Source organism: Prionailurus viverrinus, chromosome C1 (assembly GCF_022837055.1).
Source record: "Prionailurus viverrinus isolate Anna chromosome C1, UM_Priviv_1.0, whole genome shotgun sequence".
NCBI lineage: Eukaryota > Metazoa > Chordata > Mammalia > Carnivora > Felidae > Prionailurus > Prionailurus viverrinus.
This window is the reverse complement of record NC_062568.1, coordinates 47,662,139-47,686,122: the sequence shown is the minus strand read 5'-3', so window position 1 is coordinate 47,686,122 and position 23,984 is coordinate 47,662,139. Positions and strand designations below refer to the sequence as shown.

Genomic DNA, 23,984 nt, shown 5'->3' with positions numbered 1-23,984 from the left:
ATTTTACCATGACAATTTACAGACACTCATAGGGAGAGATAGGATTTCTGAGTATAATTCATTGAATTTGGTAGTAAAAGACAGCATGCTGCTAAATTTTATCTCATCATAAAAAAGGATTAATATGGCTTATAACTAAATGTCAAAATAGATTTTCATTACATATTCTTAGAATATTAGATATTCTAATTTAATTTCTCAACCACAAGATGTTAGCAGAAAAGAGTAATGTACACTTAGCTGCTCAGTTCCGATTTTCTTTGCTGGCATTTCTGACAATAGACTTTATACTTTGCTGCTATAACTGTATAATGAAAGTCAACTAAAAATATTCTCTTAGGGACGCCTGGGTGGCTCAGTCACTTAAGCATCCAACTCTTGGTTTCGGCTCAGATCACGATCTCACGGTTCATGGGTTCGAGTCCCACATTGGGCTTTGCACTGACAGCTGCAGAGCCCGCTTGGGATTCTGTGCCTCCCTCTTTGCCCCTCTCCTGTTGTCTCTCTGTCTCTCTCTCTCAAAAATAAATGAACAAACATTAAAAAAAAAAGAATATTCTCTTAAAACCTTATACTCAAAGTGTGATCCATAGCCTAGCAGCTTTGGCATTATCTGGAAACTTGTTAGAAATGCAGAATCTAAGGCTTCACCCCAAAGCTACTCAACCAGAATTTGCATTTTAACAAGATTTCCAAGTGATTCATAGGCTCATGAAAGTTTGAGATGCACTGTCTTAGAAGACATTCTCCAGGTGTTTTACTATCATTGAGGATTGTTCTGCCAACACCTGGGGGTGATCACCAGGTTTTCCTGAGATCGCAACACAGATTATAGCTCAACACCTTCACTGTGCACCCACTTAAAATTTGTAATGTGCAATACACAGAAAACGTATATAAATGGTGAATAGATATTAATTTCATATCTTCTACCCAGTCTTACTTAATGGGGCACAAGTTTATAAAGCATGGTGTGTGTGTGTGTGTGTGTGTGTGTGAGAGAGAGAGAGAGAGAGAGAGAGAGAGAAGGGGTGGGGGGAGAGGGCAAGTGAGCTGCCTGGATTCCAAGTTCACCAATTAGCAAAAATGCAAACAGCCAAGTCTTTAGCCATTGAGTTCCCCAGAACAAGATCCCCATTTAATTGGTAGCATTTGGCCCCTTTGAAATGCTTCCATTCTAGGTTCTGAACCAAATTTCTGAACCAAGTTTTTCTAAAACCCCCAAGTTTATTTAAAACTCAGCCCACTCTCAAAGAAGTCACCAGATTACCTGGGTGGTGTGAGCTCACTTAAAATGTCAAGAGCCTCCGATCTTCTCAGAGCCTGGCCTTCTCCACGCGCTATCACATGCTGGTCAGTCAGCTCAGCAGCACACCATAGGTCAATGATACTGGGAAGATCTGACATCTGATAATATGGTTCAGTGTGTTACGTTGAAGTACAACCACATCCTTGGCTGCTTTCGTTTTTCCTCCACTGAACCCAAGACCTGGCATTCCATGTAGACCCTCTTGCTTCCCTTCCTTTTTTCAACACTCCTTGGTACAGTTACATTCTCCATGTGAGGTTTGCAAGCACTAACGTTCATATGCCCACCATCTTGTTCCAAGAACCAACTCCTAAATTTGAGGAGACTGAGGTCAGCTGGAATTGGGATCAGTGAAGTTGCCCATGGGCAGTGGTCACCCTTAGCTGCTCTCTTTAGAGGATGATAGAGGGAACTAAAAGTTAGGACCAAGGCTGGTAGAGGTGAGATTTGACGGAGGGCTTGACATCTGGTGAAATCATGGGAAAGAGAGGAGATGAGGTATGAGCTGTCTGAAAAGGGTAGGGAGGGAAATGAGGAAACCAGCCATGCAGATAAACCAGCATTCAGGGAGTGGTCTTCCTTCCCAGGACTGACTTTTGGCTTTAGTGCTGGTCCCAAGTATAAGCATGTGATGCTCAGGGGGGCCCTCACTCAGGCCTCCCTTTGGAATGGAGCAGATGTGCAGCCCCAGGGTCATCCCCACGACCCGTCTTTCTTACCCAGCTTCCTCCAGGTACCCTAAATGTTTGAAAGAAGCCTTATAAATCATGTCTCCATAGATCTCCAAACTGCTAAATTCCCATCGTGTTTGTTCTGTCAGTACCATTGAACATGGAGGCCACTCTCGCTTTTCATTATTAATTTTTTTTATGTTCACTTATTTTTGGGAAAGAGAGATAAGTGCACATGTGAGCAGGTGAGGAGCAGAGAGACAGGGAGACAGGGAGTCTGAAGCGGGCTCTTTGCTGACAGCAGAGTGCCTGACTTGGGGCTCAAACCCAAGAACTGTGAGATCATGACCTGAGCCAAAGTTGGATGCTTAACTGACTGAGCCACCTAGGTGCCCCAGAAGCCACTCTCTTCTTAATAGTCTCTCCTCTTGGTCATCAGAAATATGACTTTCTTTGATTCTCTCATCTTTCTAATGATTTCTTCTTAGGCCAAATTGTGGGTTGCTTTTCCTCTTTCTTACCCTAAACTTTGGTATTACCCCAAGATTCTCTCCGATGCTCTATTTTCTCTCTTTTTCCCATGTGTTTGCCATCATCTACCTGCATGTTTATGATGCTACAAAGATTATATCTTTGGCACAGGTGTATCCCCTGAGGCCCCCAACTGTCTAATTGTCTCTGGAACATATTCACTTGCACATCTCTCAGAAAACCCCAGCTCCACACAACCAACCCTGTTGTAATTATCCTCCCATTCAGATCTGCTCCCCTCCTTTACCCCTTGTCACAGTGGATGGCACCCGAGGACTGCGGATACCATGCTTACTTCCTCCGTTGCCCTCACCTCATTCCTTTCTCTTTAGCCCTTTAAGACCCATTTAATTTGGGCTCTTGGTATCTCTCTCCTCTACTAATCCATCAGCCATGTAGACTCTCTGCTTCTAATTTCCTATTTCACTACAATCTCTCCAGGCATGTTTTCCTACTGCATAATTGTTTTTTTCTGAATAGAATAAAAATTCATATTCCTTAGCATGGCATATGAGGTTTGCATAATCTAAGTTCTGCCTACTTCTTTTGCCTCTCTTCCTACTGCTCCCTGATCTATGCCAAGTACCTCAAGTCCCCCTAAATGCACTGTCTTTCATGCTGTCTTAGTGCTCTACCATTGTATCCAGTAAGCACCTACTTATATGGAAAGATTCAACTTACATTCTCCCTTAAATAAGCTTTTCCCGACTCTGTGTTAACCACTCGTTTCTTTGTCCCCACATGGAAAATTGCAATTTTAAAAAGGACAGTACTTTACCTGTTGTATGTTGATCTCATGTACACATACTGTAACTTCCTTGAGTATGGGATCCTGTCTTATTATCTATGCATTTGTAGCACCAAGCACAGTGCCCAACATAGGGTAGGCATTGGTGAGAGAAAGAATAAATATATAGGCATGGAATGAATACGAGGGAAACGGGGAACTTGTCTACAGTTTACTTGTTGATGCCTAAAATTTGTTTTTCATGAAAAAGCCAGGTTTAAAATGAAATGCCTCTGAGAGACTAGACAGCATTCACAGTATGGGCTGAAGAAAAGATATCGGAGTCATTCTTGTGATGGAGGGGACTGAGAGGAAGCAGATGTGGGCCTCTGAAGGATATCCTCTGAAGGATATGGGCATGGACAAGTGGTCAGGGAGGTTCCAAGAGAGGAGGGGCAGATTTTATCTGTTAACAGACATCTGAGTTACAAATACAGAGCAGCACGAAAGGACAAGAAGGCTTACCCTCAGACTAATGCTTCGCTCTTAGGCTCAGCTCCCATACAGGAGAGCTTTTGATGTTGTTTACAAGTCAGACTATCATTTCACTTCAAACAGTATCCATAGCCTGTGTGTATCTCCTGTCTCTTCTAGCTGAGCTCTCTGTGGTGAAAAATGATGAATTCCTCTAAGCTGGAGTCAAAAGCCATTTGAAACTCCTGTCTGTGAAAGATTATCAAATGAAAGTTATGGAATCTGAGAGATTTTTTTTTTTTCTCTCTCCAGATACTTCTCCTGGCTTAAAACCAGGGCTGGTGCTAGTAACACTGTGCTTTAGGATGGGAGTCTGATGAGGGCAGTGGAAGAGACTTTTTCCTACCCTACCTCCGTTCTGCTCTCTGGTTTTTATTTTATAACCAGCCTGAGGGTCTCAGAGTTGCTAACATGCCCATTGGCAGTAATTACTGTCAATACCAATGCTGATCCCAAAACAAGGATTCATTTCATTCAAGCCACTAAAATTTCATTAGACTCAATGAAAGTTTTTTCAATGGAGTTATAAAAGCATTTTTGCTCATGCCCTAAACTATTACTAGTTGGAGATTGAATTGGATTTCATAAAGATTTATGAACACTTCCAAAATGACTTAACAGCTGAAAGCCACTTAATAACTTTTTCCATGTCTGCATAAAACGTGAGTCCTGAGGAAGCGACTGTTACGAAACAGCAGCGACATACATTTGGATCATTTCTGCCCAGACCGTGCTCGGTCTACCACAGGGCTCATGGGTCTGCTACCAACCAGTGTCAGTTGCCCCTGAAGAATTACACAAGCTTGCTGAAGCCTTGGAGTGCATTCTTTATACTATTAACTTTTTGGAGTTCAATTAAATGTTGGGATAACCGTAATTATTGGCAGAAAATAGAAGGGGCAATTATGTCTCAAGTGTGAACAACCTGAAAATTATTCTGAATAAGAGGTGAAGTAGATGTATTTTAAAAATAATTTTTTAATTATTTATTTTGAAAGAGAGAGAGCATGAGCAAGGGAGGAGCAGAGAGAGAGGGAGTGAGAGAGAATCCCAAGCAGGCTCTGCACTGTCGGTGCAGAGTCCGATGTGGGGCTCCATCTCATAGATAGTGAGATCATGACCTGAGCAGAAATTAAGAGTCAGGTGCTAGGAGCACCTGGGTGGCTCACTGGGTTAAGCATCCGACTCTTGATCTAGGCTCAGGTTGTGATCTCGCAGTCCTGATCTCAACGTCATGATTTCTTGGTCATGAGATCAAGCCCTGCGTTGGGCTTCCTAATGAGCATGGAGCCTCCTCGGGATTCCTTCTCTCCCTCTCTCTCTGCCCCTCCCCCACCGACGCACACATGTTCACACACTGTTTCTCTCTAAAATAAATAAACATTAAAAAAAAAAAAAGAGATGCTTAACCAACTGAGCCACCCAGGTGCCCCTATTTTTATTCTTGAATATAAGTCAGTCGGGTGATCCAGGAATTATTTTTAATAAAAAGTCTCATTATTAAATTGGACTTACATGGATCTAGAAAGCCATTCTGTGTAATTTCATTCCTTCAGGCTTATTTCCAGTACTTCCCTCTTATGCACAGGCAAGGCACGAGGCTAGGTGGAGTGGCTTCTCAAAACTACCTTGATAGAGTGGTGAAGAGTTTGAACTCCCAAGGCTTCCTTAATTTATAAGGAAAAAATATAAATCTGAATCCAACCAAGCTTAGAACTAAACAAGTACTGTCAACCTGTAATGGCAAGATTTCTTTAGCTACTGAGCTTCTTTCCTCTATACATAGCATAAGCCTTCAAGTGTATTGGAAATAAATAGTAAAATAAATAAGTAAATAAATAAATAATAAAATAAAATAAAAAAGTAAATTTGAATAGCGGACCAGACCTTGAATCTTATCTCAGTCATGTAATGACACTGTAATATGCCCCTCTCCCTGGGCAATCTCCATATGTTTTTTTTAATATGAAATTTATTGTCAAATTGGTTTCCATATGACACCCAGTGCTCATCCCAACAGGTGCCCCTCCTCAATGCCCATCACCCACCCTCCCCTCCCACCCCAGTCTCCATATCTTTAAGATATCAAAGCCAGTCAAGAAAATCATACATGCTTCAGCTTGGTTTACAGTGATTACCCAGGAACATTCAGACCTGCTCTTGTTTTGCCCATTTCCACCTGTTTCTGGAAACTTAGTTTTGCCTCCCCCCACCTCCCCCCCCCCCCCCAGCCATTTCTATTCTTCATTTGAATGGATTAATCTTAGTTTCTCTGACTCAAACTTGAGAAAGGTCTTTCTGGTTTTGCCTAATGCAGTTCCTGGAGATCTGAACCCTGGCAACCCCCTCAGATGGCTGTCCCTCTAGATAGGCCAATCTAGTGTCCTTACAAGGGAATGTGAGGGGGTCAGGAATGTAGTCGCAGGCCTTGAGCCAGCCAGTTAACACTTTGGAAGCCATTGCCTCATCTCTAAAATGAAAGAAATTATTCTCCCTCACTCAATATTTTCTTCTACGGGTCAATAAAGTAGAACATTAAACCTATAATAGAGAGTTTACTTAAGGAACCAAGAGTAAGACTTGGTAAGACAGCATTACCTCCTGCTTAACTGGTTAAGTATTCTTGGTAGCAGAGTATTGACTGCAATTTTTAGTTGAGATGCTTCTAGGTCAAAACTGGTATCTCAGCACTCTGTACTAAGAATAAAAGATCAACTAAGATTAACTAAACTCACAGAGGAAAGTGAACTATATATAATACTATTAACTTTAAAAAACATCAGCTAGGTTGCAGAATTCTTTTTTTTTTTAATGTTTATTTTATTTTTCACAGAGAGAGACAGAGCATGAGTGGGGGAGGGGCAGAGAGAGCGGGAGACACAGAATCTGAAGCAGGCTCCAGGCTCTGAGCTGTCAGCACAGAGCTCGACAAGGGGCTCGAACTCACAGACCTCGAGATCATGACCTGAGCCGAAGTCGGATGCTCAACTGACTGAGCCACCCAGGCACCCCTAGGTTGCAGACTTCTGATACTAAAATTTCAATCTCTCTGAAGCATTGGTAGTAATCTTTACTTTGTTGTGGCTAGAGGGGAAAACACAAACAAAAATGGTTATTAGCATGGGGTCAGTGCTATCTCTTGTCTATTCTCTTGACCTGGTTCCTACCCATTCTTGACCTCTATGCCCCAGTTTGTGATGGCATCACATTAATAAGACCTGTGGTGGCACCTCCTTCTATTAGGTCAGTTAATCCTAAGTATAGAGGCTTCTCAGTTTTTTTACATACAGTTCCTCAAAGCTTGATCTCCATTAATAGAGGTTACAGTGTTCTCCAATTATACTACAAAATGGTCTTTAATTTGGTCAGCACTGCTCCAGAAATATTCTGTCTCTGCAGTTCTCTGTGTCCCAGAGATCTAAGTGTTAGTGACTTGTCTAGATGTCTCTGAGTTGACAGTGCTGCTCTTAGTTGCTCATCTATTCATGAGAAGAGTAACTTCCAGATTAAGCCTGAGATGAAAATTATGTCCCTATACATATGTTTTTTAATTTAAAAGTGTAGCTTTGGCTACTATGATGCATTTTGTATTGTTTCCCTTTGCACCTATACAATACCCCTGGGATCTCAGGCTTCACTGATAATTATTTCACAGCTACCTTAGTGCAGCTTGGAAAAAGTACTTTGTAAATTGTAAAGATCCATACAAGTACAATTTTTTTTTTTGATCATTTATCAGAAGACCACATCTAGAAGAGTACAAAGGGAAATGAGTCTTGGGGAAGGCAATTGTAAAACACTAGTAAAGGAAAAACCTATTTCTTTTCTCTACATTAATCACTTCTAACACCAAATGTGTGGGTTTTCCATACCAGGTAATTCTCCAATTCTCTGCAGACACTATCAGGGTATCCTAAGATTTAATTCAAATTTTGACACTGACACCCAGAGTTAGTTTAGACCCTACAGGTTAAGGGCTCCATCCGACAAAAAAGGTGCCAGTCAAAAGCCTGAGCCCCCCCTATTTCTGACTGTCTGGTTAAAACTCAGGCTTCCCTGTGACCCTGTTCTTAGGTTCAATGATTAGCTAGCTGGGTTTACAAAACCCAGAGAAACACTATCTTTACTGGTTTATCACAAAGGATACAACTCAGGTAAGAGATGCATAGGGCAAGGTACAGGGGTAGGGGGCCATGCAGAGCTTCTGTGTCCTCTCTGAGCACACCACCCTCCCAGCACCTCAGTGCTCACCAACCCAGAAGCTCTCCACACCCCAACATTTAGAATTTTTATGACGTTTCAACATATAGACACAGCTGATTAAATCATTAGTCCTTAGTGCTGGAACCTGATTTCTAGCCCCCCTGCTCTCTTCTTGAAGGTTGGGGGGATGGGGCTGAAAGTTCCAACCCTCAAGTCACATGGTTGGTTCATCAGCCCTCGTTTTCAGAGGCTTTCTAAAAGTCAACTTCATCCTTACACAGCTACTCAAGGAGCTGGAAACAAAACCCAAATACTATAATCAAGATGGTTCCTTAATCTTTATCACTTATGAAATTATGAAATTTTAGGAGCCCTGGCTTGGAGCTAGGGACAAAGAGCAAACTATAAGGGCACCTGGGTAGCTCAGTCAGTTGAGCGTATGACTTGATTTCAGCTCAGGTCATGATCTCATGTTTTGTGAATTTGAGCCCCACATGGGCTCTGAGCTGACAGTGTGGAACCTGCTTGGGATTCTCTCTCTTCATCTCTCTGCCCCTCCCCAGTCACGCTCTCTTTCTCTCTCAAAATAAATAAATAAATAAACTTTAAAAAAAAAAAAGATTCTCCCTTTGTCTCTTCCCCTCTTGCCCGTTTGTTCTCTCTCTCTCTCAAAACAAAAATAAATAAATAAATAAATAAATAAATAAAATGTTTAAAAAAAGAGCAAAATACATATTTCTTATTATATCATAGTATCACAGCTAGAAAAGAGTGTTATCCAACTCTGGAAAGAAAAGTGAAACATTTCTATTTTGCACATATTTAACTAAGCCAGCATATGATAAAGAAAAGATAGATAGATGATTGATTGATAGATACCCAGCCAATTATAGATTTTGATAGGTGGATACATAAATGTTGACATGTATTCAATATTCATATTTTTCTTCTTGTTTGCATCATCTCACCTTCTTCAATAGTTATCAGCTAAATTGAACACCCTACACCTGCCTGTCTGTCTATGTCATTTCCTGATTCCTGTTGCAGGTTCTGAAAGAACAAAGTTCTCCAAATGTGTATGGTAACTAAAAACAGTAACATTTTGGAAACCGAAAGAACACTAATGACAACCTGAATGAAACCTTTCATTTTAATAACAAAGAAGCTATAAAAAAATATAAAGACCACTTCATTATTAGACTTCGGGTTTCCCAAATCACTGCATGGTCTAAAACCAGTTTTAAAAAAGCCTTCCAGGACACCTGGGTAGCTCACTGGTTAAGTGTCCAACTCTTGTTTTCGGCTCAGGTCATGATCTCATGGTCTATGAGATCCAGCCCTGTGTTAGACTCTGCACTGACAGCATGGAACCTACTTGGGATTCTCGCTCCCTCTTTCTCTCAAAATAAATGAATAAACATTTTTTAAAAAACATAAGAAGAGAAAAAAAAAGAAAAAAAAAGCCTGTCTATTCTGGGGTGCCTGGGTGGCTTAGCAGTTAAGCATCCATGCTGTCAGCATGGAGTCTGCTTGGGATTCTTACTCTCCCTTTCTTTCTCTGCCCTTCTCCCAGTCATGCTTTCTCTCTCTCTCAAAATAAATAAAACAAAACAAGCCCGCCTATTCCTATGTGAAGCATGAAAATAGTAAGAAATATCTCTACAGTCCGCAAAGAAAGTGTTTATATTATTATTATGTTGAATTAGTATTACCGTCCTTTGGACAATAATAAAAAGATGGGTCTGAAATGGATTCTTTTTCACATGTACCCACTATCTAATGAGTTCCTTATGAACAACATGTGGCTTTAAAACCAAGATGGTTTTTCTAGTTTCTTTAAACAAAGGAAATTTACTTTACTGGGTCAATATACTGTGCAACTGTTATAAACCAAGCTGATTTTCAGTGTGCACCAAAAATAGAACATCCAGTCTGTCTGCTGGTTTTCCAACACACAGACATGAGATAGGGCTAAAATTAGTTCCTATAGCATAATTCATTACACTTTGCTAATCCAAATCAGAAATAATTCTGAAGTTTCTGTATGATTTTAAACAATTCAGGAAACTTTGATACATTATTTTTCTTATTTCTCACTCTTATCCTTACAAAGTGGTATAGCCCCTTTCCACTATTTACATTCCTCCCATTTACCAATGATATTTTAGTCTCTGCTGTTCTCTTATCTTTAATCTGGTCTACAAAGCATAATCTTTTATGTTCTCCCAAAGTGGTCTGGTTTAAAAAGAAGAAAAGAAAGAAAGTTAGATAAATGGAAGATTAAACTAGATTTGTTTTTCCTTTAGTGTCCCTTCAAAACATTTAGCTACTTTGTTTTTTTGTTACATTTAGCTACTTTGAATACATCACTATTACATTATATAATTTGTGCCATATTCACAATGCATTTCGTTTGTTGCTTTGAAATTGTTTTCTGGTTTCAAGTTAGTGTGTGTTGTCTAATTAGGTTGCCAGAAATTCAAGAATAACAACATATCTTTAACTTCTTTCGTGTCTTCAAAGTGATTGGAACAGAGGTACATAAATGGTTGTTGTGTGATATAACTTCACCCACAATTAGCCAATTTTACACTGCTTATTCACCATTTCCCTTTCCAGAATGCCGAGGAACACTGTTTTTCCCGATGAGGTCTTCGTATGAGAGGTTTCAGACAAGACATGTTGTGTAGCACTTTTATATTGACTCTACCCTCTGATAATAGAAGAGATTGTGAACTATCTGTGTGTCATGTGAACCTCTGAGATCCCTGCGTGGACCAGTTGTTAAATCATTCCAGTGCACAAATCCAATCTTCCAGGTCAGATTACTTATGAGATAAAATGTTGTCACATAATAACTATGTGCTCTGAGGGGAAAATGGTTTTATACCAGGCCCTCTATATGCTGTAACAACAGGAGCAATTGTTTCTTTTTCTGAACTGAAGCATGAAATAGACTTGGTTTAAGAAGTTATAAAGTATCAGTAGTTTCAGGAGTTTTGAAAAGACTGTAAAAAGAAAATTTCACAAAACTGCCCTTCTACTCCAGAAAAATTGCCCCAAACACCCCAGCCAGAAGAAGTCCCTCTGTCGGTTGAATCTCTCCACTATAAATACTATTTTCTATGGCATTTGGTACCTACTGCTTTAAGTAGTTATTTATTCATCTGTTGATTTCCCAAACTAAAGGGAACATTTCCAGAAGGAAGGAGAAATAGGCTATGTTTGGGGTAGGTAAAAAGGAAGTTGGTTTGAAGCCAGGCATGGACAGTATTAAACCCCAGGTAAGAAATTCTAATTTAATTGGGTTGAGTTGGGGAAGGAACGATTAGGAGTCCCTGAGCAGGGCGATGATGTATTTATTCATAGTTACGCTGTAGAAAAAATGTCATCTACGTATGTATGTCAATGTGTTGAAAAGTCACAAAACTAAAAAGAGGAAATATTTATTATCATTTATTGCCTACTGCCTTTTGGAATGCACATGTAAAAAAGGACAAGGATCCCAAATTTTTATACCATGTTATGCACAGTGTGTCTCAACCACGCACAATAAGTGTTCATTAAGCGTTTGTTGAGTGAGTAAATAAATATAAGCAATTACAGACAGAAAATGCCTCTTATTAACATAGACAAGCTTTCACATGAGTCAGTAGCCCTGAGCTCAGATTTCCATACATTGTTTCTTTCTATATGTACTTTATTTCTACATAAATTATATCACTAATGATGATGATGATGATAAGAAAAGAAGAATGAAAGAGTAAGTGCTGTTATTTATTCTGTTTTCATTATGTGCTAAGCACTGTATTAAGTGCTTTACTCATTTTCCCCAACCAACCAGAGAAAACTTGAGGGATAAAAAACCAGGTTTGAGCAACACTAGTAAACCATCTAAAGTTTCGATTGACAGTTGTAACAGACACCTTCAATGACCAGTACCTGGGGTTACCTGAGCTCCCCTCCTGCTGGGTAGACAGTTTCAGCCCACTGGCAGCTTCCCAGGGAGCCCGTGTCTCTCCTCTCTGCCTGAGGACTTCTCCAGCACCTGGGAGTGGGCTTGCCTGCAAACAGGTGCAATCTGTAGGTATGGGGAGGTCAAACTTTCACCAGTAGAGCATGAGTCCTGGGATAAATGCTACAGACTCATTTTCCCAGTGAGAAATTCTAGGGTGTTTTCCACACAGTTTCACAGCAGGTTTCTCAACCCTTATGACTGAGAAGATGCATTGGTTCATGTTTCTTTAAAAGCAACCGTGCCATTGATATTCACATTCAAGAATCAGGAAATCTGATCTAATAGTACCTTTCAGGATAAAAGAATTGGAGCTTCCTGTTTGTTGTTGAGAACTTTATTACTGTAAAGACAAAACAACAAAGAAGCCCTTGTATTGTCTTAGTTTGAATGCCCCAAGAGCAGACCTTGGGACAAGCACTTGAGTGCAGTCAAGTTATTGAAGGAAGGGAAGGAGGTGCCTCAGAAGGGTGGATTAAAAGGAAGCAGGGAGAGATTGTAAACATTTTCTTTATGCATCACTAAATGTTTTACATATTGCATACTTCAGTAATTTTAATTTTTTATTTATTTATTTTTTTTTGAGAGAGAGAGAGAGAGAGAGAGAGAGAGCATGGGCATGAGTGGGGGAGGGGCAGAGAGAGGGAGAGACAGAATCTTAAGTAGGCTCCATTTTAAGTGCAGAGACTGGGATCATGACCTGAGCCAAAATCAAGAGTCAGACACTTAACCAACTGAGCCACCCAGGTTCCCCTACTTCAATTATTTTGAAAAGTAAAGAAAAAATAAAACTGGGGCACCTGGGTGGCTCAGTCGGCTAAGTATCTGACTCTTGGCTTTGGCTCATGTCATCTCATCGTTTCCTGAGTTCCAGCCCCACATCGGGCTCTGCATTGGCAGCATGGAGCCTGCTTGGAATTCCCTCTCTCTCCCTCTGTCTCTCTGCTCCTCCCCCACTTGCTGTCTCTGTCTCTCTCAAAATAAATAAACTTAAAAAAAATTTTTTTTAAAAGAAAAAGTATGGGGCACCTGGGGGGCTCGGTTGGTTAAGTATCCAACTTTAGCTCAGGTCATGATCTCACGGTTCATGAGTTTGAGTCACGTGTCTGGCTCTGTGCTGACAGCTCAGAGCCTGGAGCCTGCTTCAGATTCTGTATCTCCTTCTCTCTGCCCCTCCCCCACTCACGCTGTCTCTCTCCCTGTCTCAAAAATAAAGAAATATTAAAAAATTAAAAAAAAAAGAGAAAGCAAAAAGAAAAAAATAACACTTGCTAGACATATCTATAATTATTCCACCTTCTCAGGCTCATCTCTAAAACTCACCCAGCATTATCCAAACACATTCCCTCTTTTCTCTCCATTCCCACTTTTTCCTCTGTTGCTTTTTCTATTGTTATTTTCAGTATCACCATTGTTTCGGTCACCTGCCCTAAAAATGCCCCTGCTACCTTATTTCTCCTTATATTACCTGTACTTGGCAATTCATGTCAAGTTTTTACCCAATGTATCATACCAATTCTTTCATTTTCCCTGCCCTATACTTACCTAAATCTGGGTCTTGAGACTGCCCTTTATGCCTACACCATTTGTTAGCAACCAACTGTCCCTTCTCCCCAGTGTATATGACATTCATATTTGACTGTATTGTCTGGTTCTGTGAGGCATGTCATCTGTCTCCTTGAAATTTATAAGCTGCTTGAGAGCAAGACCTATCTTTATATGTCTTTGCATCTGCCAAGAGACTTCATACATTGCTTTGCGTGTAATAATGCATGACAATAAGCTCATAAACATCCAGGTTTCTCTCTGTTTATGGCATTAATAATGTAAAAAGTCCAAATCATGCCAGGGCCATTCAAAAACTACTATGGAGCACCTGCTATGTGCCAGCCAGAATGTCAGGTGCTGGAGATTTAGTGGTGAACAACTGCAACAACACAACACAAGTGTTCTCTGCTCATATTCTAGAAGGAAAGACAAAATGAAGTAAATACGTGTACGATTATGAGTTAAAGAGCTCTGAAGAGAATAGAGAGCATTGTCTGTGAAAGAACGATGTGGTGGCTTATGTTAAATGGATAGGCAAGGAAATCCTCCGTGAGGAGACCTTTAGGTTGAGACTGAAGACAGAAAAGAATCGTGTGAAAAGTCAGAGGTTGTGTGTCCCGGCAGAGGGAGCAATATGAACAAAAGCCCCTCGGGTGAAAACACTGTGATGCATTTAGGAAATTAACAAAGGCCTGTGTGGCTAAAGAAAGTGACCTGGGGCAAGTGGCCAATGGCAATTTTGCAAAGTCCTAGGGTCCGTGTCAGCCCCGTGGAGTCTGTACTGGAAGAGCAGTGGGAAATTATTTAAAGGACTTAAGCTAGGGAGTAGCATGCATGATTTGATAGAATTTAAAAGTTCACTTTAGCTTCTTTGTTGAAAATTGATAGTGTGGGGAGGGATGAGTAGGGAAACCAGGTGAGAAGCCCAGATGAGGTCTCTGCACTTGGAAGAGGATACCAGCAGGGCAGAAGACAATAAATGGATGAACTTGAGATATATTCTGAAGGTTGAATTGATAGACCTTGACAATTGATGGAGTGACGATTGATGGAGTAGATGTGGGGAATAGAGAGAAGAAGAAATCAAGGATTATTTGCCAAACTTCTGGTCTGAACAAGTGGGCAGATGGAGTGCTATTTGTTTGAAAGGAAGACACTGGGTGGAGGAAAAGTTTAGTCTTGAATGAGGAACGGAACTCAGTGTTAGATATGTTATGTTCACAATGGCCGCTGGACATCCAAGTAGAGAGGCACTAAACATATGTTCATAAACCCTATGAACCTGGAGCTCTCAAGAGAAACGTGGAGACGTGAATTGGGGATTCATGGTGGTATTTAATAATATTACGTAGCTGGTACTGAAAGATGCAGGAAATGGGTTAGATCTCCTAAAGAGGAGAAAGAGAAGGAAAGAGGGCTAAGAAGGAGCCCCGGGGCTTTACAACACGTGTGGTGTAGAGAAAAGAGCCAGCAAAGGACACTCATAGTGGCTGGATAGAAAAGGGGAAAAAAATCTCAAAAAGGTAGTATTCCAAGAAGAGAGGTTTTGAAGAAAGAGGAATGTTTATTCTGAGAAGCTGGTGAGCCTTTATTAGAGTCCTCTCTCCTGGGGAGGACTTCTTACCAAGGATAGAGATCACCTGCTATTTCAACTTTTGAGTCCTTGCTGAGGCTCCTGGCACACAGTGGGCACTTGAAATCTATTGATCAAATGATACATATTAACTGAATGAGTGCACATTTAAGTTTAGTTGAAGGTGAAGTGTAGGCATAAGTCATTTTGAAAAGTCCTCCTCTTCTCCCCACCCGTGCACCTCCCCCCACATGATTCTCACACTTGCCTACAAAAGCATTGATTAGAGACATAGCAGTATCTTCAGGCTTTTTCAAAGCAATATGAAACAAACACCCTTTATTTATACTGACTTAAGAAAAGTGAACTGTTCTGTAAGCCTTGGAGGAAGGAAACTCAGGGCTAACTAACATAGGGTGTGAAGTAGTTATGGGTGGTTTTTCTGCAAAAGTGGTGAAATTATAACCATAATCACAGAAATAAGTTCTTGCCTTATTAAGTGCCCTATTGACTGCTACTCTTCTTAATTATGTGATGAAAAAAATTATGTTGAGTGGATTTCATTGCATAAGAGTTTGGTAAAGGAGGGAAAGAAAGAGGTAGGTGTTGAGGTCAGTGGCATGGTTGGAGTCTGGAGGGTGTGGGAATGCTTTTGATATATCTGCTTCTCAAGCCTCAACTGAAAATGTTGTGGCTGCAAACCAGAGGGACCGCTGATTTCAGAATGATGACAACCTGAGCTAGTTGTAGACTGGGTTGAAATCAGCACATAGATCTACCCAGAAAGAAATATACCCTGAGTGGAAAAACAGAATGGGACCCTTCACCATGGGCCTCATAGCTACTTTTCTGGAAGCCATTTCATTTCATTTTTACAATAGATTTAACACAGCTTTTTTTTTTTCCTTTTACTTTGTTGCAAATAATGAGAGAGGGTTACTATTCCTCTTGTTTTGTCTGTTGGCCAAAGAGTAAAAATAATTGGATTGGATATGGCTAGAATATCCTAACATTCCACAAACATCTCAAACTCCACCTGTCTAAAACTTAGTTCAGCAACACCTGCCAGTCATACACGTTCACCTGTGCACACACACATGCATAACTTCATTCCCCCACTGTTTTTTTCTCTATGAATTAGCACCACATACCCAGATCCCAAACGGACACACTCTGACTTCTTCTCAGCTTTACATTCATATTTAACAGTACTATCACCAAGTTCTATTGGGTTCTAACTCTCAGATATCTCTTGAATCTATTTTTTCCTCCATCCCCCTTCCTAGTTTAGGGCAATGCCATCTTGACATGCACTGTTGCGGGAGCCTCTCAAATGAGCTTTTCTGTATTCAGTCTTTTTGTTGCAAACCTGCAACCCAAGACAAATCCTTCAATAGCTTCCTATCCACCCCAGCACAGAGTTAAAAATTCCTAACCTGGCTTAGGATGTTCATGATGTGTTCCTGCTTCCCTAGTCAGCTTCCTGTAGTACTCACCTGTGTGTGGGCAGATAAATGATCCAGCCAAGGCCTCCTCTCCATGTTCCTTTATCTGGCCTTCTGGGCACATCCCTCCTCCCTCCTCTCGAACTGCTCAGCCTAACTCACTCCTCTGTCCTTAAACTATCGTTTAAAGTGTTCCCAAGGCATTCAGAACTTTTCCTAGTCATGCAAAGTTTGTCTATCGTGCACTTGGCTAAAAATTTTCCTGAAGGCTTGTCCTGCTTTGCTCACGGTGGTATCCTGTGGGCTTAGCATAGTGACTGTTCAATAAATATGCTGAAAAGATGAACAAGTATTTTAATTATGTGTCTGCCATTACAACTTAAGATGTGCTATTTGTTTGGTTTTAATGAGCCTCTTTTCTTTCTTTTTTAAAATCCATACAGCAATAATAACTGAACCTGCATCTCCTGCAAATATCAGCTTAACTATCTATGGCGTCTCTCTGTTTGCTCTGGAAACTTAAGGCACATCTGGAACGCACTGGGATAAAAATCATCACCCATTTCAGGTATGTAGTGCTGTGGGTCTCCAGCGCATTTTCAGGGGCTTCTTATGGTATCTGTCTCTTCACCTCATACTGGGTGGGTCTAGACCCCTGATGGCAGGTGTGTCCGGTGGCAATGATGGATACCTGAAAGTAGGAGCATCAAGAACCAGAAGGAGATATCCGTTAAAGTGAGGCAAGTCACTGCTTCCTTAACCCAGCCTCCCTGTTGGACTCAGCAACAGCTGAAATAAACCTTGTGCCATTCACCCTGAACAGCTCACCACTAGTCTGCCTCAGGAACGCAGCCGGTACTTTAGAGGAAGCTTGGGGAGGAAGGAAGTGGGCATAGAAGGGTGCAGGGCACTGAGTCCTGAAGTGAATAGCCATAACGTCTTTGTCACCAAAATATGCCTCAGGAGCTTTCAGGGAGAGTTCTTTTTGTTTCTAGTTGCGGCCCTCTTGTTAATTTCTCTAGCGGTTGCTAACGCCCCTGCAAATCAGAGACAGACTTTAACTATCCACGAAGGATCCAGACGGTTCCCTGCCTCCGTCCTGGTGCCAGAGTTTGTGGCTGGCTTTTTTTTTGGCCACGCTGGGCAGGCCACGGAGACCCTATGCTCATAGCGGTGCTCGCGCGGGGCAGGTTGGGGCCACGCCGCTCCGCAAGCAGGCCTTAACTAAGGTTAAAAGGCTAAGTCCCGTGTCCCTTCCAGCTCCACTCTTGCAAAGCCCGGGAGCCCGAAGTCATCCCGCGTTCCTCGGGCTTGGAGGCCCCGGCCCCGGCGCGCGTCCGACACAGCGGAGGTCCCCTAGCGCCCCCTACAGCCACGCGCGGGGTGAGACGGCGCAGGGTCCTGTTCCTCCGCACCACGCCCGGGACCCCACCCAGCGGCGGGCGCCCCGAGACCGCGCGAGCGCCCGCACCTCCCGGCTGCAGAAACGGATCGTGGGGCCCGGCGGGCGTGCTGCATCCCAGATCAACTCAGATTGCTCCGCCCGCGGCGGCCCGACTTCCCCTCCCTTCCTCTGTCCCTCCCTTCCTCCCTCCCTCCTTCCCTCCCGCCCGCCGGCGCCGGACACGCTGCACTTCTCTTGGGGCGCTCTTCCCCTTGGCCGACCGTCTCATCCCGCGCAACTTTGGGACAGCGGCCTTTTGGTGTTGAATGTTCCCCTCCGAGAGCGCATGGCTGGGGAAGCGAGGTGCTGGCCGGGTCCCCGAGGGGCCGCCGTCCGGGAGGCGGTGTTGCTGCCGCTGCTGCTGCTGTGCCTGGGCGTCCCGACCGGGCGCCCCTACAACGTGGACACCGAGAGCGCGCTGCTCTACCAGGGCCCCCCCAACACCCTGTTCGGTTATTCGGTGGTGCTGCACAGCCACGGGGCGAACCGATGGTGAGTGGAGTGGGGCTCGGCGCTCTGGGCACCTGGGAGCCACGAGTGAAGGGCGCCTCAGGGATTCCCTGCCGGGTTCAAACTTTCCTCCCTCTGGAGGAGCCAGAAGGGGAGCGCTGCGACGGCCAGCTCGTAGGGTCTGCTCGGGAAACGAGCCGATCTCGGGGTGGCACGCCTCGGGTGCGCTCTGGCGCAAGGCTCTGGAGCTGAGGGGCCGGGGTGGCGGTTCGTTGCGCGAGGCGGTGGGCGGAGGAGGGGGGGGGGGGGGGATCGCCCCGCTGCCAGCTGCAAGCGTGTAGAGACCAGGAGTTCAGTGGGCAGCACGGCTCACGTCTGCGTGCACGTGCACATTTCTCGCTTTAGGCTCGTAGTGGGGGCGCCCACCGCCAGCTGGCTCGCCAACGCTTCAGTGGTCAATCCTGGCGCGATTTACAGATGCAAGATCGGAGAGAATCCAGACCTGACGTGCGAACAGCTCCAGCTGGGTGAGTTGGGCCTGGGACCAGGGGCGAGTGACCCTGGGGTAGCACAAGTCGTGGAAAACTCCATGTTGCCTATTCTAGTTTAAAGTGAGTGATTTTCACCCTTCCCTCAAAACCATTCTAACCTTGGTAGTGTAAAAGTGACTGCCTTCTTTCTGCCAACATTTTTCTCCCTTTTGCTTATGAGAATGATTGCAGTACTCTGGCAAAACTCTGGAGAGGAAAGTTCCTTATGATACATTCTCTTCACCTCTCCCTCTCTCCTCCTCATGTAAGACACATTTTAAATAAGTCTCTCAGCACATTAGGGACAGGATCCAGCTAAGCCATCACTTAAGAATTTTATTTCCATCTTTGACCTATCAGCCTTGTTAAAGAAAAGGCTAAGGGACAGGTCAGGGAAAGCAGTTGGAGTTGATCCCATATCCTGACATTTAGCTTAAGGACTTTCTAAAAAAGAAAATGATATAGTTTTATTTAGAATATGAAATGTAAAAGAAGAGAACAAGGAAAAATTGGCATCTCCATTGTTAATATAATTTAAATGAGGACTAAGACATAATTGTCAATTTTTCTCTCCCCAAACTCTCATGTTAAATGAATACATCTATTTGAAGTCATTTCTTAATGTCTCTTCTTAGTTATGCGACAACTTGAAAACAAATGTGTTTTTTGAGGCACCTGGGTGTCTAGTGGGTTAAGCGGCCGACTAGCTCAGGTCGTGATCTCGCTGTTCGTGAGTTCGAGTCCCAGGTGGGATCCTGTGCTGACAGCTCAGAGCCTGGAGCCTGCTTTGGATTTTGTGTCTTGCTTTCTCTCTCTGCCCCTCCCCTGCTTGCACTCTGTCTCTCTCGCTCTCAAAAATAAATAAAACCATTTAACAAACAGGCAAAAACAAATGTGTTTTCATGGGGGAGGGGAGAAAGTTCACATGTCAAAGCCAAAAACAAATTTGTTTTGTAGACACATGGAGGAAAAAAGGGGAACTAATATTAATTTAGACCTATCTTGTTCCAAACACTGTTAGACACTGCTATATGTATATGTTACTTAATTTTTTTTCTCCTCAAAGCACCAGTGGGTCATGGTTGGCATTGTTCCTACTTTACACGTGAAAATTCTGTGACTCAGAGGGTTGCAAGTATTTTTTCTAAAGTTACTCGGCTAATGAGTGAAAGATGGGATCTCAGGTCAGTCCAGTCAGCTTGGTTCCAAAGCCCAAGCCCTTTCCTTTCCTGTGTGTGTCTTCAGTGCAGACAAAATTAAATGAAGAGTCCAATATGTTGTCTGCTGTACTGATATGTTCTCTGTGAATGGTGAATAAAAGGTTACAACTGGTACCTTTTTCATATTTATCTTTGCCATAAATAGACTATTGGGATAAGCTACTGCATCTTTAATCCCTTTTTCTTTTTAGAGTAGTCCTTGCTTTTTCTCCAACTGGGAAGCTGGTTTCCCTCATTTAGAATGAATTCAAAGAGAGTATGCCCATAACTCAGAGAGCATCCATAAAAGTCTAGCAGTTGTGTGCAGCATGTAGAATAAACCCTAGCCTCTCATTAATTATCTTCCATCCCCAAAAGGCAGACTAGGAAAGCCTAACACGTTCACAGACCTACCCATTTGGAATAATTCTGCAAAGCATAATTTTCATTGTATGAGACAGTTGTGGGATGAAGAATTAGCGACTGGAGGACACAGAGTTGGTCTGCCAGAGTATCCTGACAAAGTCTCAGCAAGGAGAAGTTGCATTTCTGTCGTCCTGTCACGGTTTCCTGATCCATGGCATCATAACTACTGGCTTGTAGTACCTACTTCCTATCTGGAGGGGCACTGAATCTATTTCTAGATGTCTCTGTTTCACTGGAAAGATCACGTCATAATATTGCACACAATTTGAGATTAAAATGCCCGTCAAAATGGAAGAAAAACCTAAATTTGGGGGCATGTGGAGCATAGAGATTGACTATAGAAACATCCTCAGAGAAATGTATCCATGGTAGATACGGAACAAGCGTGAATTAAGCGAAGATTTATTGGATGGATAAACGAACAAAGGCAAAGTGGAAGTTTGATTGTCATCAACCTGATTGATGAATAGGGGAATAATTAGAAATGATAAGTCAAATGACATTTTTTAAAATTTATTTTTGATAGAGAGGGAGAGAGAGAGAGAATAGGGGAGGGGCAGAGAGAGAGGGAGACACAGAATCCGAAGCAAACTCCAGGCTCTGAGATGTCAGCACAGAGCCTGACACAGGGCTTGAACTCATGAACTGTGAGATCATGACCCGAACCAAAGTCAGACGCTTAACCAACTGAGCCACCCAGGTGCCCCACCAAATGACATTTTTAACTTTCACATTTTCAGTCAATACAAAAAGATATTGATGGAGATAAACAGAAAAAAGGAAGACAAGATTTTCAGTCAATCCATTGGTTGAAACACTTATAGCCTTGGTAATAGCTTGGCATATTTGTAAAAGAATTGACTGAAGTTGCCTCTCCTATAACATTTTTTTTTAATTTTTTTTTTCAACGTTTATTTATTTTTGAGACAGAGAGAGACAGAGCATGAACGGGGGAAGGGCAGAGAGAGAGGGAGACACAGAATCGGAAACAGGCTCCAGGCTCTGAGCCACCAGCCCAGAGCCCGACGTGGGGCTCGAACTCACGGACCGCGAGATCGTGACCTGGCTGAAGTCGGACGCTTAACCGACTGCACCACCCAGGCGCCCCTCTCCTATAACATTTTAAACAATATACCTTCTGTTCCTTAAATAAGGAAATCGTGTTTCTATTCAGAACAAACTCAAGTCACTTGAAGCTGTAAAATAAGGGATTGGGGATGAAGTCTAGCAGAGAAGCACTGAAAACAATAAATTGGTCATGAAAGACATTTAAGGATTTTCAGGTTTGTGAACTATGTAATATTTTCTGTGAAGAAGTTTTAAGAAAAATTTATGTAACTATGGACACACACAGTATTCTAATTCTGTAGATTATGAGGATTGCCTCAGTTTTCCTGTCTCAAATGTGGGTCACTATAATGTATAGAAAATGCTTAGCTCAATACCTGACATAGAACAGATATTTAAAAAGCATTAATTTATTTCCTTTAGTCTCTATTTTCTACTTAAATCTCTATCTGTATGTTATCTGTTATAGTCAGGTTGAGGGTGATAAATAGGTAATTAATAAACAAAGAAAAAAGTTACATGCATAAAGTAAGAGGTAACAGTTGAGATGAAACATGGTGAGAAATATTTTCTTGTTGACTCAACCAACAAAATCTTACAATTAAATATTGAGCTATGGTTGCCATGTCAGTAAGGTGTTTTCTTTCACTTGGAATGGATTCACTTACTATCAAGGAAATGAAGTTGGCAGGTCTCTTAAAACGGTGCCCATCTCCTAGTAATTTCAATACTATTCACTTGGACTGGTGTTTAGGTTTCAGAATTTCAGATCAAAGCTTGAATCAGATGGACTCCTCCCTTGAAAGAGGAGATCAATACCTTCCCATTACATGCCTCCACCCCTGGATGATGTTGTCACACACTATGGTGTATTCACTGTGGCCATAATCAGAAGTGAGCAGCAGATGCCCGTTGGTCTAAAACGTCCAGGGTGTAAGGTGTTGAGAGTAAGATACGCCTTTCAGTGAAGTGAATTCATTGTAGAAGAGGCACTTTGCATCCTGCGTGCAAAAAGGCTTCCTCCACCTCCCTGCCTGCCTAAGAAGTGTCTCTCCTCTCACTTCTTCCCTCCTTCCCTCTGCCAGCCAAAGGAAGGTGGTGTCCCCATCAGGAAGGCCTGAGCCCAGATATGTTCATGAACACTTTGTGTCTGAGGAGGCCATAGTGACTTCACATGTCCAGTTGCTTTTCCACTCAGATGTTCTGTGTCTTTGCTGAGGCTTTTTAAAAAATGTTTACTTAGTTATTTTGAGAGAGAGTGTGTGTAGGGGAAGGTCAGAGAGAGAGAGGGCGAGAGAGAGAGACCCAAGCAGGCTCCACGCTCAGTGTGGAGCCCCATTCAGGGCTCAATTTGACTACCATGAGATCATGACCTGAGCTGAAATCAAGAGTCAGACACTTAACTGACTGAGCCACCCAGGCACTTCTTGTTCAGGCTTTTTTAATTTTTAATTTATTTTTATTTTTATTTTTTTATTAAACAAGTTTTTTATTACATTTATTTATTTTTGAGAGACAGAGCATGAGCAGGGAAGGGGCAGAGAGAGGGGGAGACACAGAATCAGAAACAGGCTCCAGGCTCTGAGCTGTCAGCACAGAGCCCGACGCGGGGCTCGAACTCACAGACCACGAGATCATGACCTGAGCCGAAGTCGGCCGCTTAACCGACTGAGCCATCCAGGCACCCCTGTTGAGGCTTTTTTAAAAGAAACTGTGATCACAGATGACTCCAGAACTGTATGTAATCATAGACTGTCCATGGATTACCAATATTCAAAGCATTAGAAAATAATAAAATACATAAATGATTTAAAATTATACTAAACAGATTGTTTTTATTTGGTTATTCAGAAGATATTTTAGGTCTTTTATTACTTTGGAGTCACCACTAATAGCATTATATGCTTGCTACACTCACACACACACACACACACACACACACACACACACACCATACATACACACACACACACTTATCTGGGTAATAAAAGTCTAAAGTTACACGGTTACACTGCCTGATATGGTAGCCAGTAGCCACATGTGGCTGTTGAGCATATGAAATGTAGCTAGTTTGCAGCGAGAGGTGCTGTAATATTGGATTTCAAAGACTTAGTATAAAAAAAAAGAATTAAAATAACTCATTAATTTTTTAGATATTAATTATATGTCCAAATAAATATATTAATATTGATTACATATGTAAATGAGAATATTTTGGGTGTGTGAAATGAGGTATATTTTTATTTTTATTTATTTTTTTTAATGTTTATTTTTGAGAGAGAGTGTGACAGAGCGCAAGTGGGGGAGGGCC

At 42.2% G+C, this 23,984-nt stretch overlaps 1 protein-coding gene across 2 annotated transcripts in view; it reads left to right on the top strand.

Annotated features, from left to right (window-relative positions):
• The first annotated feature begins 17,653 nt into the window (after positions 1-17,653).
• ITGA4 (integrin subunit alpha 4) overlaps positions 17,654-23,984 on the top strand; it is a 95,695-nt gene continuing 89,364 nt past the window's right edge. Inside the window, exons 1-2 of one of the 2 annotated variants that reach the window (XM_047869540.1) lie at positions 17,654-18,492; positions 18,856-18,977. In XM_047869540.1, the coding sequence (XP_047725496.1) occupies positions 18,287-18,492; positions 18,856-18,977 (328 nt within the window). In that variant the 5' untranslated portion in view covers positions 17,654-18,286. The remainder of the gene's footprint in view (positions 18,493-18,855; positions 18,978-23,984) is intronic. The other variant, XM_047869539.1, reaches the window with a different exon arrangement.